At 48.7% G+C, this 18965-nt stretch overlaps 1 protein-coding gene across 1 annotated transcript in view; it reads right to left on the reverse strand.

Annotated features, from left to right (window-relative positions):
* The window catches only part of XYLT1 (xylosyltransferase 1), a 346872-nt gene that overhangs the window by 146798 nt on the left and 181109 nt on the right, over positions 1 to 18965 (reverse strand). The window contains exon 3 of the mRNA XM_068968807.1: positions 6281 to 6791. Within this exon, the coding sequence (XP_068824908.1) occupies positions 6281 to 6791 (511 nt within the window). The remainder of the gene's footprint in view (positions 1 to 6280; positions 6792 to 18965) is intronic.

Genomic DNA, 18965 nt, shown 5'->3' on the forward strand with positions numbered 1-18965 from the left:
AGATGGGTTGCTGTATCCAAGGACAGCTGCCTTGTCATCAGAAACCTCCTTCCTGTCCATCCTCACCCCAATACTGGAGCTGCTGCCCCAGCCATGTACACATGCTTGTAACTTTGCAGCCGGTCGGCTGACTCAAAAGAGAGAGTCCTCGCTCATCACTCATCAGAGAACCATCAGCCACTTGGGTCCAGAGTCCCCATAAAGCCCACCCCGCTCCCAGTGACTGCTTTCCCTGGAACTTCTGTTTTTATTTCTCATTCTTCACCTGGACACTGGCTTTACCTGGGAGAGCAAAGGGTAGAGGAGGTGCCAGAGGAACTGGGGTAATGGGTGGGGTCTCTCTTGAAATTTTTTTTTTTCTCTTTGAGGCATTTTAACTCAAGGTAGAAGGAGGCTGGTCGCCCATGAGGGCTATTGGAGACAGCATCTCAACATTTGAAAGTGAAAAGTGAAGATCGTTCATTCGTGTCTGACTCTTTGTGACCCTATAGACTATACAGTCCACAGAATTCTCCAGGCCAGAATACTGGAGTGGGCAGCCTTTCCCTTCTCCAAGGGATCTTCCCAACCCAGGGATCAAACCCAGGTCTCTTGAATTGCAGGCAGATTCTTTATCAGCTGAGGCACCAGGGAAGCCCAAGAATACTGGAGTAGGTAGCCTATCCCTTCTCTGAGGAACTTCCCAACCCAGGAATTGAACTGAGGTCTCCTGCTTTGCAAGCAGATTTTTTTTTTTTTTTTTAACCAGCTGAGCTAGGAAATTAAAAGATGCGTACTCCTTGGAAGGAAAGTTATGACCAACCTAGACAGCATATTAAACAGCAGAGACATTACTTTGCCAACAAAGGTCCATCTAGTCAAGGCTATGGTTTTTCCAGTGGTAATGTATGGATGTGAGAGCTGGACTATAAAGAAAGCTGAGCGCTGAAGAACTGATGCTTTTGAACTGTGGTGTTGGAGAAGACTTTTGAGAGCCCCTTGGACTGCAAGGAGATCCAACCAGTCCATCCTAAAGGAGATCAGTCCTGAGTGTTCATTGGAAGGACTAATGTTGAAGCTGAAACTCCAATACTTTGGCCACCTGATGTGAAGAGCTAACTCATTAGAAAAGACCCTGATGCTGGGAAAGATTGAGGGAAGGAGGAGAAGGGGATGACAGAGGATGACAGGGGATGACAGGGGATGACAGAGGTTGGTTGGCATCACCGACTCGATGGACATGGGTTTGGGTGGACTCTGGGAATTGGTGGTGGACAGGGAGGCCTGGCGTGCTGCGATTCATGGGGTCACAGAGTTGGGCACGACTGAGCAACTGAACTGAACTGAACTGAGCTACCAGGTAAGGCGACATTTAATTGTTCCAAATATAATGAGGCATTGCCTGACTAGAATGCCTCTTTCAGGTCAAATGGTCTTCACTGGGAAAGACATGTCTGCCCCTCACCAGGGTTGGTGTGTCCCTTGTGGCCAGGGTTCCTCAGGGAAGGTGTGATCCAGGAAGGCTTCCCCAAGGAGGTGGTTTTAGGCTAAGATCTGGAGAGGGAAGAGGTGAGAGCCACAGAAGATGGGGGGTAGTGGGCAGTAGGGGCAACAATGGAGGTGGCGTGGACAAGCATGAGAGAATAACTGAAGCACACAGGGCCTTGTCTGAAGATCAGAGAGAGAACTGCAGCTGGGCAAGGGGCAGTCACCAGGCAGTGGGCCCTCCACTCTTCAATACCCTCTTCACTTATTCCACCACACTGCGACGCTGCAGCTGACAGCCAAACACATTGTCTGTACCTTAGCTGCCTGTGCACCAGGCATTTCACACGCATGATCCCATTTCAGCCAACAGCCCTATGAGGACAGGGCACAACGATCTGTGCCCATTTTACAGATGAGAAAGCTGAGGCACAGGAAGTCAGAGTCACACGGCTAGCAAGAACAGAACCAGGATGCAAGACCCAATGTCTGCAGATCTTTGGATGGAAAACCGTTTTTCCAAGCCATGCAGCCCTGGGCCCTCCATACAACATGGTTCAATTTCCATGAAACTTGAGGAAATCCTGTTGGGAGTGCCTGGAGGCCCTGTGGTGATTCTGGAGCCCAAGGAAGGAATCTGAGGCCTAGGCAACTGCAGGGGTGAGGTGAGGGCAGTGGGGTCAGGGCCACTGGGGCCAGGAATATGGGAGGGGGTAGGGACTGGTGCCATGGAGCACAGGGGCTCTGGGAGCAATGAGGGGCTGCTGCGGGATTAGAAATAAGTCTCTCTGAGGCCAGGCTTGGGGTCCGATGGGACACATGGCATCTCACTCCTTGTGGCTCTGAGTGGATGGTCTATAGATTGGTCCTTTCTTTGTGAAAACGTGTCAGCATCCTAGCTGCTTCCTCCAGGAGGCAGAGTGGAGCTGGTGGGTCACAAAGGCAAGGAAGGTGTCCGCACAGAGCACACCACTCCAAGGTTCTAGATGCTCCTTTTCCCCTGAATGCTGCTGGGGTACAGGGACTGGAGGCATGGGGGTGGGATCAAGGGCAGCCCTTAACACCAGCTGACACTTAACACCTATTCCCTGTCTCGGAATTTTTCAGACTTCCAGCCATGAGGAAGTGTTTCCTTAATTATATTCAACTTCCGGCATCCTGTCGGATGATGCTGAGCTTGGCAAGGTGACAAATGGTGCCCACGTCTGCGTGTGGACGTGTATGTCTGCAGCTGTTTACACACATGCTGACTTCCCCTCTCCTCCGCACTGGCTTCCTCACTGAACAGGACAGAAAAGGACCACGGAGCTGGAGCTCAAATCCCTCCTGAGCGGAGGGAAATCCGGGCGCCATGGTTTCCAGAAAGGGAACACCATCTCCGTATGGGGTGTAATTACATCTTAGCTTTCTGCAGAAGAATAGTTTATGGCTTAAATGCTATTAATTGTAAGCCGTTTTGTTCCACGGGAAGTTGTTCATTGATAACTACCCAATTAGGGTTATTTTGCAATTAGTCTATTCACAGTAAATTTATTGCAAAAGGGGGAGGCTGCGGTGTAGTGAATGAAGTCCCTGTTGGGGCTGGGTGTGCCAAGGCCCTTACACGCCAATCTTATCAACCAGCTCCCAGGCCCCCAAAGGGTATGACACCTTGGCCGACGCAGCTGAGATCACGGGGGATGCCCTGTGCTGCACAGCTTCACTGGGGGTGTCTCAGAGGGACCCCAGTAAGTGTGGGGACCCCTTCCTCCACTGGCCACAACAGCCCTCTTGCCCCCTACAAACGTGCAGGGAGGAGGTCCTTCTCCTCCAACTACAGATGGCGGAGAGAGACAGCCAGCAGGTTCAGAACATCCCCGAGGTCTGAGAATTTGGACTAAGGTGAAACTGCCTGCCTCTTGAGAAGGGAAAGGATCTGGGGTGCTTGCAGGCTCTGGCGCCTGAGAGCTAACAGCAGCCCCACCGCCTGCTAGTTGTGCACCTCTGCCCATGGACTAAACCTCTTTGAGCCTCCATTTCCTCATCCATTAAATGGGTTGATAAAGAAACCGACCTCACAGGGCTGGTATGAGGGTTCAATGGGGTGGAAGGCAAGTGTTGGAGGTACTACTACACGGACTTGGTACCTAGCAGGGATCAGCAAACTATGGCCCCATGGGCCATGTGCTACCCACCGCCTGCTTTCATAAATTGAGTTTTTTTTTTTTCAGAATAACCAAGTGCACTTGTGTATGTACCGTCCTGGCTGCTTTTGTGATACAACAGCAGAGTTGAGGTGTTGTGATGGAGACTGCAAGGCCCATGAAGCCTCAAATATTTACTCTCTGCCCCTTTATAGAAAAAGTGCGACAACCCTTGGTACCCAGCGAGTGCCCCCTGCTATTCTCAAGGAAAGACAGGCAGCTCAGGCCTCTGCCAGGCCACGCGCTAGGTCAGGGAAAGATTTTGGAAACATCTCTGCTTATTAATTTAAACATCTGCCAAGTCAACAGCATAATGGGAACCCTGGGACCGCTTAGACAAGAGTCCCTGTGCAAGGGAGACACGAACCTTTTCTTTTTAAACCTTTCTATTGGAGAGTATAGTGGAGATACACATTTCCATCTGAACACTTTAAAATACAGATGAATTTGAGGTAAGGGTTGAAGCTGTCCCCACTGCACCCCGCCCAGAGGGGGCCCCATGAAGGGTTTGCCATGGACCCTTCCAGGTCTCTCTGCCCACTCACCCACATGGCCACCCCCGACCTGATCCATACCCTCCATCCTGTGACTGGAGGTCAACAGAGAAGCACGTGTGAGGGATGAGGAGCTGAATTTCAGCTCAAGTTCAGCCTCTGATTGGGTGACCTTGACCATAAGCCTCCTCCTCTCTGGGCCTTGTTTCTTATCTGTCCAGTGGAGAGACAGAATCAGGATTTCTCTAGAGGTGACCCAGTCCTCTTTTCCTTGGGAGCCGTTCTCACCTCGCACCTCCTGCATCAAGAGGGATGCAGGATTGATGAGACATCAGGCATCTACTTGCCTGGCCTCCAAATCCTCTGACGCTGGGGGAACCAAGAGCCCTCTGCTCCCACCCTGCCACCCAGCCCAGCTCTGCAGCTTTCCTGAGGCTCTGACCTTCTGTCTGGACACCAAGACTGACCCAGCACCTCGTGGGCCCTCTTCTCTTCCACTCATGAACCCCTGCCCCACCCAGGTTTCCCCATGTGTCCTCCACACAATGAGCATTCGTTGGTATTTGAATTTAGAAGCAACAAGGAGGTATTAATATTTGGAGCCCTTGGTTGCTTAGTGAGGGACAGCAGGGTACCCCTGGCATTGACTGTGGCCAATGAGAACGAGGGATGACCAAGAGCAAATTGTGAGTGGACCCCCAGGGAGGGCTGAGTGGGAAGACCCTTCGAGTACTTAATGCAGGTTGCTCCCTGAACAGATAAGGAAGCTGGAACCAGAGAGCTGAAGGCACTTTCCCTGTGAGTTCCTGGGGAAACTTGAACAAGAACACACATCGCTCCATTTCCAATGCATCGTTCTCTGTTTGCTCCCAGTGATATCGGCGCTTTCTTCTTTTTAGAGAAGTCTTTGGGACGCCATCTGCATGCAGAAACCCATGGAGCAGACTAATTCACAAACTATTTGGGATGTAGGGTCTTCTGTAAGAAAAAGAATATCTGCTGACCTGCAGTGAGCTTGTGTGTGTGGCCGCGGGAGGCAGGGCAGGCGTGTGGATGTGGGTGAAACAGCACTGACCCCCACGAGTTCTCTGTAGCCGGATGGTGGGAGCATGAAGGGTCTCCCTTCTCCAAGGTGGGTTTGAAACTTTCTGCCATAACATGTATTTATTTATTTATTTTGATCTTGAGAAAATATGACCTCACCCATGATGGTGGGATCTCTATCTCAGGATGTCTCTACCTGTAGGCTTGTGAGGCCTCCTACAAGCTGTAAGACCTGGGGGAAGTTATTTTATGTCACTCAAATGAAAAATGACATGCTCCTGACGACAGTGCCAACCTCACTGGGCCACAGATGAGAAGAGCTGATGTAATGCAAATTGCCTGTGCTGTACCCAGGACACAGCGAGCACTCAGTACCTGTTATTACTCCCCTTCTGCAGGCACTGGAAAAGGTGAAATGAACCAGCAAGGAACGCGTGTCTGTGGTGAGAGGCGAGATGCAGAGATGCACACACCATGATACTTCACCTGTGCAGAGCCATCGCCCAGGCCCCCGGTTTCTGAGGACCCTCCCCTGCACTTATGAACATCACTCTTACAGCTTTGACCTCATACCGCATGGCAGTAAGAGATCTGATTTATCATCAGAGGTCATCAGCAAGGAGAAGGGGGCCCAGTGTGGGGCAGGAGGGAGGCTGGTGGAGGGTGGGGGGGCGGGGGTGGCGGAAGGGGAAGGCAACACGGAAGGAAGAAATTGTAGATGGAGGATGTTTTTTCAGAGCTCCCAATGTCAATGCAACCAATAGATCCTTTTAGATCCTATTCAATTACAGTAATATTCATGTCAATTTTAATCCCCATATTCTGCTGAGAGAGACAACAATCCGTATCAATACTATTGCCACCTACACCTTCCACATTAGCCCTGATTGCACTGCATTTTATCCTTGTCATAAAGGCAACTGGTTAACGCTGCACCAAAAGGTAATTTGATTTGGGGAAACTTCCCACGCAAGATTTTGGAATTCGTAGGAAGGTCCAAAACAAATGATCTCGTGTCTTGACTTGGGGTTTGAAAAATAGGGCAGTCGCTCGAAGAAGGTCTGCGGACGTGAGCAGAGCGGGGCTGGGGCTTACCTTCGAGCGGGCAGAGCCGAGTCACCTTCTCGGGCATCAGCAGCCCGAGCCTGTGGCGGCAGTAGGTCTCTCCGATCTCCTGGCGGCAGTGCTTGGATTTGGAGCGGGACAGCGCGGAGATGGCCTCCTTGCCCGAGATGTCACACCTGAGGGGCTGGTCGGGTTTGGCCTCGGGGGAGCTGCCCCCGCTCTTGCGGGCGTGGGGCGGCCGAGGGGCGTCCTTGCCGCGGCTGCCGTTCACCGCGAGCCTCTCGCCGGGAGGCAGCACCTCGTTGGGACCTTTCCCCGGGGACGGACGCCCCCGCCCTTTCTCCTCCTGCTCCCGCTTCCTCTTCAGAAGCTCCTTCTGTCCTCTCGGGGGCTTCTTCGTCAGCTCGGGCTGGTGCTTCTGCTTCTGAGTTCTGGGTGCAAAGTTGCTGTTGTCTACGTTCTCAAAATCCTTGGGCACTGAGTTCTCATTGTTGCTGTCTGTTCGCACTTTCTCTTTCGGCCGGTGAGAGAAGTAGCCGTCCTAAAGAAGATAGAGACAAAACAGAAGAGAATCTTGACTGAGCCGTCAGGCTAAGCAGGTGGGCTCTGGAGGATGGGGCTCGTAGGTTTGGAGGTTTGAGCCCTGGTGTCACACGCCCTGCATTTGCCATGAGCTTCACCTTAGACTTCATGTTAGATCTTTCTCTTTGAACTCCGTTTCTCAACCTGGAAATACAAGACGTTTCAACTAGAAAATAAAACTTTGCAACCTCTAACATGCTTGGACTATGATCCTCAATGCTTGTTATTAACCACACTCCCTTTTCATGTAAGTCTCCTTGAGTGTTTCTGCCACTGGAATCTAGACAGTTTGTTCTGAATTTCCTGTTTAAATTCCAGCAGAGAGCGCTGTGATGGTTAATGGCCAGCAAAGCCATAATAAAGCTATAAGGGGAGAAAACACTGGTAGGATAATATTTACTTTCCATTGCCTTTAAGACATGCTCCTAGATCTATGCCCGTAAGAGAAATGAGACCATGTCATAGTTAATTCTGGAGGGGAGACATCACCAGCTATCTTGGCAAGAATGTGTCCTTTATAGGACAATCCTTACAATGAACCCAAGACTTGGTGACAGTTTTGTGTTTGAGCTTTGACTCTTGATGCTCGTATCTGGAGCAGAACTGATTAAGTCATCCGGCCGGCACGGGGTGGGTCAAGAGAAAAGCCAAGAGTCATTTTTGAGACAATGAGTCTTTCCAGGAAGAGGGGCACCTGGAACTCAGCTTCTCCATGGTATGTGGGCCCTGGCCATTTTGAGCTTGGATCAAATACACTGGTCAACTAACGTCCTGCATCATTTCCAAAATATAGCACTTCTGTTTAGAGCCCATTACGAAGACCTTAACCTGAAAGAGAATCCACTGGGCCAAAGCTAGTCAGTCAGAGGGGACACAGAGGCCACGGAGAACTGAGGCTAATTGACTCTTTAAATCCATTGCTATAGTAACACACTGGCAATGAGTAGCAATCCTGAGGGCAGACATCCTCATTCATTTTCCTAAATGTGACCACTGAAGGTTCTCAAGGAGGGCGCTGGAGGAACAGAGCTGTGGAGGCAGTGCTGGTGCCCAGGAGGGGCTGCCGTGCAGTGGACACTAAGTGCTTCTCCTCCTTTAGCAGTCCTACAAGCTATTGCCTGCCCTGAGCCAAATCCTCCATGCCATTTGTTTTTGTAAATAAAGTTTTATTGAAACATAGCCATGCCTATTCATTTATGGGTTGTCTATGGTCACTTTCCTGCTACAACAGCAGAGATGAGTGGTTGCCACAGAGACTATCTATCTGGCCTGCAAAGCTTAAAATACTTCTATCTGGCCCTTTAAAAAACACTGCAGACCCCAGCTCTCTAGGATTGTGAGTTTAGAAGGTTCCCCTTCTCTGGGCTTGGTTTGCTTGCCCTTGTCTCCAATGTCCCCATTTGGTCCAGCAATGTGTCTACCCAATTCTTACCTTTGTTTCATCTCCCCTAGCATCAACTACCAATTTCAGAGTCCATAGGAATGAAAGCAACACTAAGATACCTCATGCCCATTCTGTAAGTTGATGTTACTTTTATTCTCATTTTGCAGGTACTGCACTGGCATCAGTGACCCATCAAGGTAACCCAGGCAGTTGGTCGTGAAGCTGGGATTCAAACCAGATAGGTAGCTGACTTCTGCCCTGGGCCATGAGATCCACCAGCCACTTCCAGGGAGCTGCAGAGCCCTTGTGATTCCCCTCACTCTGTCCCCTTAAGCCCGGCATTCCCTCCCATTCACTCTCACCCAGCTAAACGGATCTGGGACAGGCATGTCATCTCCAAAGAGCCGTCTCTAGGCTGGCCAGTGGCCATCAGGTGTCAGGAAGTCACAGGAGAGGGAGAGGACAGTAAGGAGGGGCCACATAGCACCATGGTGGCAGCGGCTGGAGGCCATGGATAGAAGCCTGAAACAAGGAGATGCCGAGAGACAGTGCAGTCTGTGTTCTGCCACAGAGAAGCTGCTGGTCATCCATGGGAGTCAACCTTACATGCTGGTCCGTAAAGGGGAACTTCCGGTTCTAGCGCCTATTTCCGGCTTTTCTCACCTCCTGCATGCATCTTGTAGGAAATCCCCCTCAAGTGGGGGCCATGCCTCTTGTTGAAACCTACACAAACTTCACTGCTATTCCTCTTTTCTTTCTTTCTGTCCAGAGACCCTTGAAAACTCCCAAGCAACCTCTCAGATGAATTCTCTGAGCTGTCCCTGTGAGCCAGTCGCCATATGCCGCTGATTCACAGGTATTACTTACTACATGCTGAAAATCACTCCCTAAGGGGTACGCAACTCACTATTTTACAGAAAGAGGAACCAAGGCTTGCTTGTTGCTTTCACCCACTAGGGCATGTTATCAGGTGCCAGGCAGTGTGCTAAGCCCATCCATGTGGTAAATCATTTAACCTTCAGAAGTAAATTCTGAATAACAGAGGAAAATACTACCATTCCCTCATCTTACAAAAGAGGAGAAAAAAGCTTGGGGATATTCAGTGATTTGTGTGATGTTATTTAGCGAAGGCTGTGAACTTGCACCTGTCTAATTCTAAAACTTGTGGTAGTTTTGTGCCTCTTCTGTTCAGTTGAAAGGTCAAGGGCGGAGCATTTAGTGTCCCTTCTCTGTGACAGAGTGGATGGGGTCTTTGCACACATTAGCCTAGGTTGGAATGGACTGGATGGGGGGATGCTATTCAGTAAAGCTCTTGACAAATATTCCAGTTCTCTTCCTTCCTGGCACATGATACAATTGCACTTCCCATCCCCTGCAAATGAGGCATAGCCAAGCAACTTGCCAAGACAAGTGACCGGGGCCAGGCACATGTTGCCTTGTCCCTTCCTCCCCGGTAGCATCCAGCCACACTCCCGATGGTGAAGGCCCTGTAACTCCACCAGCCCTCCATGGGCAGAATAAACCTCTGTGGATTTCTGTCCCTGAGGCTTGGGGATCTTTGTGACTGCAGCACGCTCTAACTCATCCTGAATAATACAGGAGACAACTATCTGCTTTCTTCCTCTTAGCTGACCTCAGATACAAGACCCAATTTCATATTACTTTTTGCCTCCAACAGCCAAAAAATCAGTTTGATGACACTTGCTGTCCAAGGATGTGAGTTTAAATTCTGTCCCTAAGCCCATTCTCTAGAAGTTAACAAGAAGGCAGAGAGTAAGCAGAAACCCCCACAGCCACATGTATCCACTCTTATAAAAAACATCCTAAGTACAGTGCCTGGGTTGTTCTCTTTCCTTGTTAACTGACAATCACCAGTTTATCCCCTGAGCAGAAAACTTCCATAAAAATTACAAAAGCTCGCATTCTCCACTACTTTCTGGCAGAACTTCTTTAAGCAACACCAGACACAGGAAACACTGTAATCAATGAAGCTAATCTGACCGTCAGATTAGCTGGTTCCTCTGGTTAATTTGTGACATCAGGACCAGGGGCCACCATCAGTTCTAATAGGACTTGAGATTAATAAGGGTTGTCCACTCAGAGACACCCACACAACAGGGACTGTCAGCTCTGCGTGACCCCATGGCCTTCCCCCTGGCCGCACGGGCTACTCAGCTGTCAAGGGAAACCAAAAGATTTGAGTGTAAGAGGAAAGGGAAATATTTTGTCTTCTGGCACGAAGAGCTCACAGGTATCCGATAGCTTCCAGAAAAGTCACTGAGGCATAGTCAGTGAGAATCAGGCATCACTCAGGAGCCTAAGATCTCGGTCACGCTGAGTCAGGGCTGTTTTCTACAGCAGTTGAGTTCTCCAACACCTTCCCCCAGCGGTTTTCTTTCTTTTTTGTGCACTTTATTTTACTGTGGTGAGAACACGTAACAGGAGATCTACCCTCTTGGCAAACATTTTAAGTGCCCCATACAGTCTGCCACCTACAGACACAAGGCCATACAGCAGATCTCTAGAATGTATTCACCCTACACCACCAAGACTTTATGCCAGCCACTGGCCACTACCATCCTACTCTCTGATTCTCTGAGTTGGATTGTTTTATTTATTTATGTAAAGTTGAAGGCAGACTCTTTTTTTGGTGGGGGGGCATGCCACATAGCACATGAAATTGTACTCAGTTCCCCCACCAGGGATTGAGTTTTCACCCTCTGATTTGGAAGCACAGAGTCTTAACCACTGGACCACCAGGGAAGCCCTGAATTTGACTATTTTAGATTCTCATGTAAGTGGATCAAGCAGCATTTGTCTTTCTGCATCCAGCTTATTTCATTCAGTATTAACATCCTCTGGGCTTCCGTGGTGGCTCAGATGATAAATAATCCACCTGCAATGCAGAAGACCCGAGTTCAATCCCTAGGTCAGAAAGTTCCCTTGGAGAAGTGAATGGCTACCCACTCCAGTATTCTTGCCGGGAGAATCCCATGGACAGAGGAGCCTGGTGGGCTACAGTCCGTGGAGACACAACTGAGCAGCTTTCATTTTCATCCCTCTTTCATACCAGCATCCTTGAGCTTCATCCATGCTGTCACATATGGCAGGATTTCCTTCTTTTTCTAGACCGAATAGTATTCCATTGTACGAATACACTACAATTGCTCTATCCATTTATCCCTCAGCCCTTCTATACCTTGGAGAAGTATCACTCACTTTCCCCTTAACTCTTCACCTGCTCGCCAAGAGGCTAATGGGCCTCAGTTCTTCTCTCCTCCCCCAGGAGAATCAAGATCCAGACATCCAAGCCCAGGTTCCCTTCCCTGTACAAACCAACTGTGGGAGGTTTCCAGGCAAACACATGTGGGACAATCATCATACCTTTAGCACCCATGTCCCCTTAAACTCTGGCCCTTCATGCACCCTGTGTCCCTAATCCCCTCGGGCACCCAGTGAAGCCACAGCATGAGTCCTAACGAAGGGGAGGAAACTGAGGCACAGGGAAGTGGAGTAACCTGACCAAGAAAAGAAAGTGATGCTGGAAGTGTGATCCGAACTCTGCCTGCCTCAGTGTCCTCATCTGGAAAACAGGGATTCGAAAATAAGGCGTCATGGGTGTTTGGTGATGATGAATGTATATAAAACTTCTGGAGTGTGTCTGCCACACGCAAAGCAGGAAGAAGAAAACGCAAAGAAGCTTCCCCACCAATTAATACTGGACCTCCACTGTCTCACCCATTATGGTCTCCACCTGGAAGACAGATCGATTATTATTTCTTCACGATGATCTACTAGCTGCGTCCCTTTTATTCTTAGGCAATCCAACACTCTCACCTTGGGTTATTTATGTAAATGCAACCCTTTGACTTATTTTATTTTAATGCACTTATTATAATGATTGCACTTTCAAATGTTCACATGCGAGCTCCAAAACTCTTAATTGCTCTGCTGTTGCCGTACCTCTAAGCTGCTGCTAGAATCCATTTTTATTCCAGAGAAATAATTAAATGCAATAATGTCCTCCACTCCCATTCAACCTTGGGCATGTTTAGAGCCAATTTCAATCAGGTAGAAATATGCCAAGCACAAGATGGCTTTGAGAGGTGGGTTACATGACCCAAGCTGCTATGCTAGAGACACCTGGGTCTGCTTCTGTCCTTCCTGGTTCTTAATTGTTCAGATTTCAGGATGGATTTCTCCTTGCTTGATCAACTGAATCTGCTTGATCAATTGAATCCCCCCTCCCGCCACACCCCAGTCCTGTTTTGGAGTGGAGGTGGGTTCGACATGCTCCACTCATTGATAAACGTTTGCTCTTATTTTTGTGTAGAAAGGACACCAAACAGGAAAGGAGGAGACCCAGGGGTCTGTCTTGCTTTAGCGATGGTCAGATTTTCTCATCTATAAGATAACAGGTTCTGTGTGATGCTGCTGAACATTCTCTGAATCGACCATTAATCAATACGATTGACTAACAAAGTTCTGCCATTTCAAATCGTTGAGGAATAGCTGCTGGATTTTAAGAGACCAGGGATGGAGGGGTAGATGGGTGCTCCTAAGCGCATGGTCTCCTCCCTGCTTCATCCTGTGATCGTCTTCTCCAGTAGCGCTTTGACCTGGGATAGACGATTTCATCTTCAAATCCCTCATCCATCCCTGGGGCTGCGGCTGGCACCTCTCTCCCCATAACTGAGAACCGCTGAAGCACAGTGACTGACGCATACAAGGTGCTAACGCAACATGCACCTGTTAGAAAATACGTGCACAGTGCTGACTCCGCCCCAGGCTCTGTTTCCAAGCCTTCTCTACCGACTCACTCATCTGATTCTCACGAGGATCCTATGAAAGAAATGCTGTTATTCTTCCCATGTTTTGGATGGGAGTACGGAGGTTCCAAGAAGTTAAGGGACTAAATCCAGCTCTAGGAAGTGGAGGAGCCAGGACTGGAACCCAGGCAGTTGAGGTCTAGAGGCCACACCCACCGATGCTGCCCGCCTCTCGGCTGCTCTGAGGACCAGGGAGGGTGCCAGAAGGGAGCCCCGGCCAGGTGCACCGTACAGGTGTGAGGGCGCCCATCCCACCCGCTCACTCATCACCACCCACTTACAGCTTCCTTTCATGCCATGTGGACGCATGGCCAGCTGAGTAGCTGTCCGCTGGTGAACTCAGTGTCTGAGGCTTCAGTCCCATCACCAAGGTGACCAGGGTCATTGAGAGGGACACTTGGGGGAGAAGCCTGCACCTGCTTCCAAAAGGACGGCTGTGCCAGGGCAGTTGCAGTGTGCATAGCTGCACCCAATTAGGACATGCAATTACCCCAGCTGCCAATGCAAACAGACCTCACAGAGGCCCCTCGCTGGCTCATTCGTATGCACAAAGAATGGCAGGGCTGGCCAGCACTCAGAAACTCGGGGCCTCACCGGGCACGGGCAGGCCAGGCTTTCATAAAACCCTCAATAATAAGCCTGGTGTAATTTAGCAGATTTAGTCATGTTAACGGGATGCGCAGCTTTGGGTGAGGAGGGAGGGAACTGCATGGGTACCACTGGCTTGACTTGGAATCCAGCCTCTGCCCCTTAACTCTGAGATATGGGGAAAGGAGCTCAGCCTCTCAGGGCCTCAATTTTCTCATCTACCAAAAAAGAAGGGGTCGGAAGACCTACTTTGCAAAGGTGAGGGAGAGATTAAATAATAGGGCACACCCATATTTAATTCTAGTTAACAACAGAACATTTAGCACGAGGCTTGATACATACTCAGCACTCAGTTGACATTTTTAGCTGGTGCTCCATCACCCAGTGAGTAGACTTAAGCCATTTGGAAGGGCAAGGTGGGGAGGTGAAGTGCAATCAAGTCTATCAGGCCTCTGCCACTTGCTCACTGTGTGACCCAGGCACAGTATCTAACATTGAGAGCCTCAGTCTTCCTCTCTGTAAAATGGGCATCATAACTAGTACCTGCCTAACGGCACTTTCATGAGAGTTCAGAGAGTTAACACATGTAAAGCACCCAGGATAAAGCCTAGACCTGAATAAATGTTAGCTACAATGGATTAAACTGGAATTAATGCTTACAGTGATGATCTAATGAAGTGGTTCTCAAAATGTGCTCTGAGAACCCCTAGGGGGACCCTTAAAGGTCACTACTTTCATCATAATTTGAAGATGTTATTTTCCTTTATTCACTCATCCTCACACAAGCACACAGTGGAGTTTTGCAGAGGACCCATGATGTGTGAAATCGCAACAGATTGAAAGCAGAAGCGAATGTGAGAATCCAGCTGTCTTCTATTAAGCCAGATATTACAAAGATTTGCAAAAATGCAAAACAATGCCTCTTCTCACGAAATTTGTTTTGGTTGTGTAAAACATTCGTATTTTTCATAAAAGTTTTTACTTATACAGACACATAATGAGTTATGATTATTTTAAGTAAATCAATAAATAACCATTGTTGAGAATGCCCTAGTTTAAACTTCAACATATAACAAATAATTGATAGATATAACCTACATAAAGAAAAGCTCCTTGGGGGTCCAAAACAATATTTGAAAATAGAAGGGGGTCCATGGAGACCAACAAGTTTGAGAATTGCCAACATAATACAGACTTATCATCCGAAATACCTACTCATTGAGGAAATAAAAAGTTGAGGACTTTTTTACGTTGGGTTTTTCCCTATACAGCCGGCCTATGGGTTTGTATTTTACTTGCATACACGATAAATACACACACAGGTGGAAATCTAGGTCAACTGGAAATGCAGTGATGATAAATAGTTTTATAGAGAGAGGCAGAACCCTAAAGGCCTGGGACACCCTCTGGGAGGAAGACCAACTTGCTGGCAAAGATGCTCCCTTTGACCAAACTCTAGCCAAGCCCCTCTGAGCCCCTTCTCAACATGGCCTCAACCTTGGCCTGTAAAGACTAGAGCAAACACTAACATCATTTCTGACAGCTCAAGGACACAGCCCTTGGGTGATTCTAGTCCCCTTCTAGCGCCTGCCTGAGAACACAGAAGGCTGCCCACAGAATCGAGTTTGCTCCAGCTAACCCCCTAAGACAGGGCCCCAGCATCCCTCCCAGCCCCTATGCAAGGGAGAGGACTAGCTTGGAGAAGCACCAGCCGGCAAACCTAGATGAGTTTCATGGGGACAGGGCCCCCCACCCCCTTCCTGCTTTCTATCCTTTCTCACTGCCCTGACTCTGCTCAAGCCCTGCTCATCCCCTCACTATGCCCTCACACTCCCTTTAAGAAACCAGTCTCTCTGTACAAGTCTCAGTGGCGTTCAGTTCACACTGGACCCATTCCCCCAGTGCAACAAGATCTCACCCGTTGAAATCTGTCCTTATGGCCTTGTTTATCCCTGACATTGCCCAAGGCCACGTGGCCTGGACCTCAACTCCGTATTGCTGTGTCCACACAGGAGTCCAGACTGGACCCACAATGTCCTTCTAGCCCCACCAGGAGGGTGTGACAGTCACAATGAACAAGCCAGTCTAGCTTCAGTAACAAAGCCTTCTGGATTTCTCCAAGACAGACTTTCTCAACTGTGATGTTAGGGACATCTGGGGGCAAGTCACGTCTCTTTGTGGAGGCTGTCCCGTGCATTCTAGAGTGTTTAGCAGCACCTGCGATCTCTCCCTATTCGATGACAGTAACACTCATGTGAAAACCAAAAATGTCTCTAGACACTGCCAGACATACCCTCGGGGCCAAAAATCACCCCTGGTGGAGAAGCACGGCTCCACAGTCATGCGCTCCAGAGACCCCTGTTGCAGCCTCAGTGGCTCAAGCCCTGCTCCCATGTGGCAACAACAGCCCCAAGTGACCAGTCCAAGTGGACAGAACAGAAGAGCTAGGCCAGGGAGAAAGAGATGGCCACAGAAAGGGCCCAAGTTAACTAAGGAAAGGCATACTGGAGGGAGCACGGAGGATCTGGAGGAGGTGGGGAGAAACTGCACCTGCAAGCGGGGAAGGAGGAGGGTTAGACTCCCCAGCTGGAAATGGGGTCACCCTGAGGAGGGGAGACATTCATTCAAGCAAGTGGCTAGACCCCAAGCTGCTGGCACATCCCTAATTTAAGCTGTTGTTGTTCAGTCGCTAAGTCGTGTTCATCTCTTTGCAACCCCATGGACTATATAGCCTGCCAGGCTCCTCTGTTCATGGGATTCTCCAGGCAAGAATACTGGAGTGGGTGGCTATTTCCTTCTCCAGGGGATCTTCCTGACCCAGGGATAGAACCTGTGTCTCCTATAATGGCAGGTGGATTCTTTACCACTGAGCCACCAGGGAAGCCCCCCAATTTAAACCAGAGGTGATAACTGGGACTTCATGGTTGTATCAAGGGGTTGGTTTGCTTCGTACGGGGTACTCATGTCTCAGTTTATAGTTCCAGCCAACATTTCAAGGTCTAGAGATTCCATCTTAAAAATTGGCTTTCCACCCTCTCTTGCAGCACCAGGAGGCCTGGCAGCAGTGGGCTGGGTTTCTGCATGTGATGCCCGTCTGGGACTGAGCAGTGGCTGGTAGTATTGAGAAGGGGCAGCTGCTCTACAGATCATCACGCTCTTGTCCAAGGTGGCGCAGGTCCCCTCACCCACTGCACGTTGTGAGCCTGCTTAAAACCAAGGACCCAGGATTCTCAAGCAACTCAACTTCAGAGCCTTGCCTCAAAGATCTCAAGAGTCCTTAAGGAATCCTTTTATTCCAGGGTTTTCCATAGACGTGAGACTGCCCCTCGAGGGGTGTTCTGAAAACACGTTGGCCATTTTGGTTGCCACAATGACTGTGGGATGGATGTTCCTGGCAGAGAGCGATGGGGGCCACCAGATCCCTAGCAAGCATATTTCCAAAGCACTGAAGAACCATCCCACATCCGGCAGGACTTCTGAATGTCTCTACCTGTCATGTGGGCGAACAGCTGGTTTTTAATTATGCAGGTCAGGAACCTCATACAAATTTACATATGACAGAGTACTTTTGAGTGATTTTAGTAGAACTGAATTTTCCAGGAAAGTAACTATCTTTAACTCAAGGGGAGATCTTACATCATTCAGAATTTTAGCATGATTTTTAAAAAATCCTGTCATCAACAGCCACACAAGCTATGTCTGTAGGTTACCAACAAACACACCTGTTCCCCACCTGCATTTGTGATTGTAATTCTTGGTGAGTCAACATCCGGCACCTGACCTTCTCATGTGTCTTCTAGCCCCTTGACACAAAGGGAGGCCCGACAGCTGGCAACATCAGCATCCCTGGGAGTCTGTTAGAAATGGAGGTTCTCAGGCTCCCGCCTGGACCACTAAATCTGCATTTGAACAAGATGCCCTGGGGGTTTGTCCGCACATTACAGTTTGGGAAGTGCTTGTCTGGAGGTGTTATGCCTGATCATTTACAGAACAAAATACACATTATTTTTATTTCAAATTACTTTGAACACATTTGTTATATTATTATCAAGGCAGTGTATTGATCTGTTTCAGAGCTGTGAGTGTAAGTAGGTTGTAACGAGTATGGATTTCATTTCACAATAGATAAGAGGAATTATTTTAAAAGATTTATTGCATGAAGAGGGGCTGGGTGCAACAGGGTTGAGAATCACTGGTTCATTCACCCTACATACTTTAACTGGGCGCTTACTCCCTGCCAGGCATGGAGGAGGCAGAGGAGAGGAAAGGGACTTAAGACACGCTTCCTGTCTTTGGTGGAGTTCTGACACACGAGAGGGAAGTGGGAGTGGACATACAGCGTTTTAGGACGAGAGCTAAGGGAGGCAGAGTGGCGATGAATGTGTGCCAAGGGTTTCATCAAGAATCCAGGTCCAAGGAGGGCAGAGGAGGTTTTCACAAAGAAAGCAGTTTTCCTGCCCGAACTTCAGAGGAAAAAGCATGTTTAACTGGCAGGCAGGGAATCACGGGCAAGCAAGCCCAGCGGAACTCAAACTTAGTAATAACAACAATAGTAGCTAACACTTATAGAACATTAAGTCTAAGCACTGCACTAACACTTGACACTTGATTATCCTTAAAAATTCCAGAAAATGTGTTAATGAACTCAGTGGGGGGAAATGTATCTCTATATCAAATCTGCACATTGAACACTTAAAATATCTTACAATTTTGTCAATTAGACCTGAATATACATACCTAATTAAAAGATGCTTTTTAATTATACCTAATTAGAAGACACATGCTCCTTGAAGAAAAGCAATGGCAAATCTAGACAGCATATTAAAAAGCAGAGACTTAACTTTGCCGACAAAGGTCTGTCTAGTCAAAGCTACAGTTTTTCCAGTAGTCATGTATGGATGTGAGAGTTGGACTATAAAGAAAGCTGAGCACCGAAGAATTGATGCTTCTGAACTGTGGTGTTGGAGAAGACTCTTGACAGTCCCTTGGAACCAGTCAATCCTAAAGGAAATCAGTCCTGAATATTCATTGGAAGGACTGATGCTGAAGCTGAAGCTCCAATACTTTGGCCACCTGATGCAAAGAACTGACTCATTAGAAAAGATCCTGATGCGGGGAAATTTTGAAGGCAGGAGGAGAAGGGGACGACCGAGGATGAGATGGTTGGATGGCATCATCGACTCAACAGACAGGAGTTTGAGCAAACTCCGGCAGACAGTGAAGGATAGGAACTCCTGGCATGCTGCAGTTCATGGGGTTGCAAAGAGTCAGACACGACTTGGCAACTGAACAACAACACAGCTAACAAAAAATCCCAGAACAACTCTTTTGG

This window comes from Capricornis sumatraensis, chromosome 3 (genome assembly GCF_032405125.1).
Source record: "Capricornis sumatraensis isolate serow.1 chromosome 3, serow.2, whole genome shotgun sequence".
Lineage (NCBI taxonomy): Eukaryota > Metazoa > Chordata > Mammalia > Artiodactyla > Bovidae > Capricornis > Capricornis sumatraensis.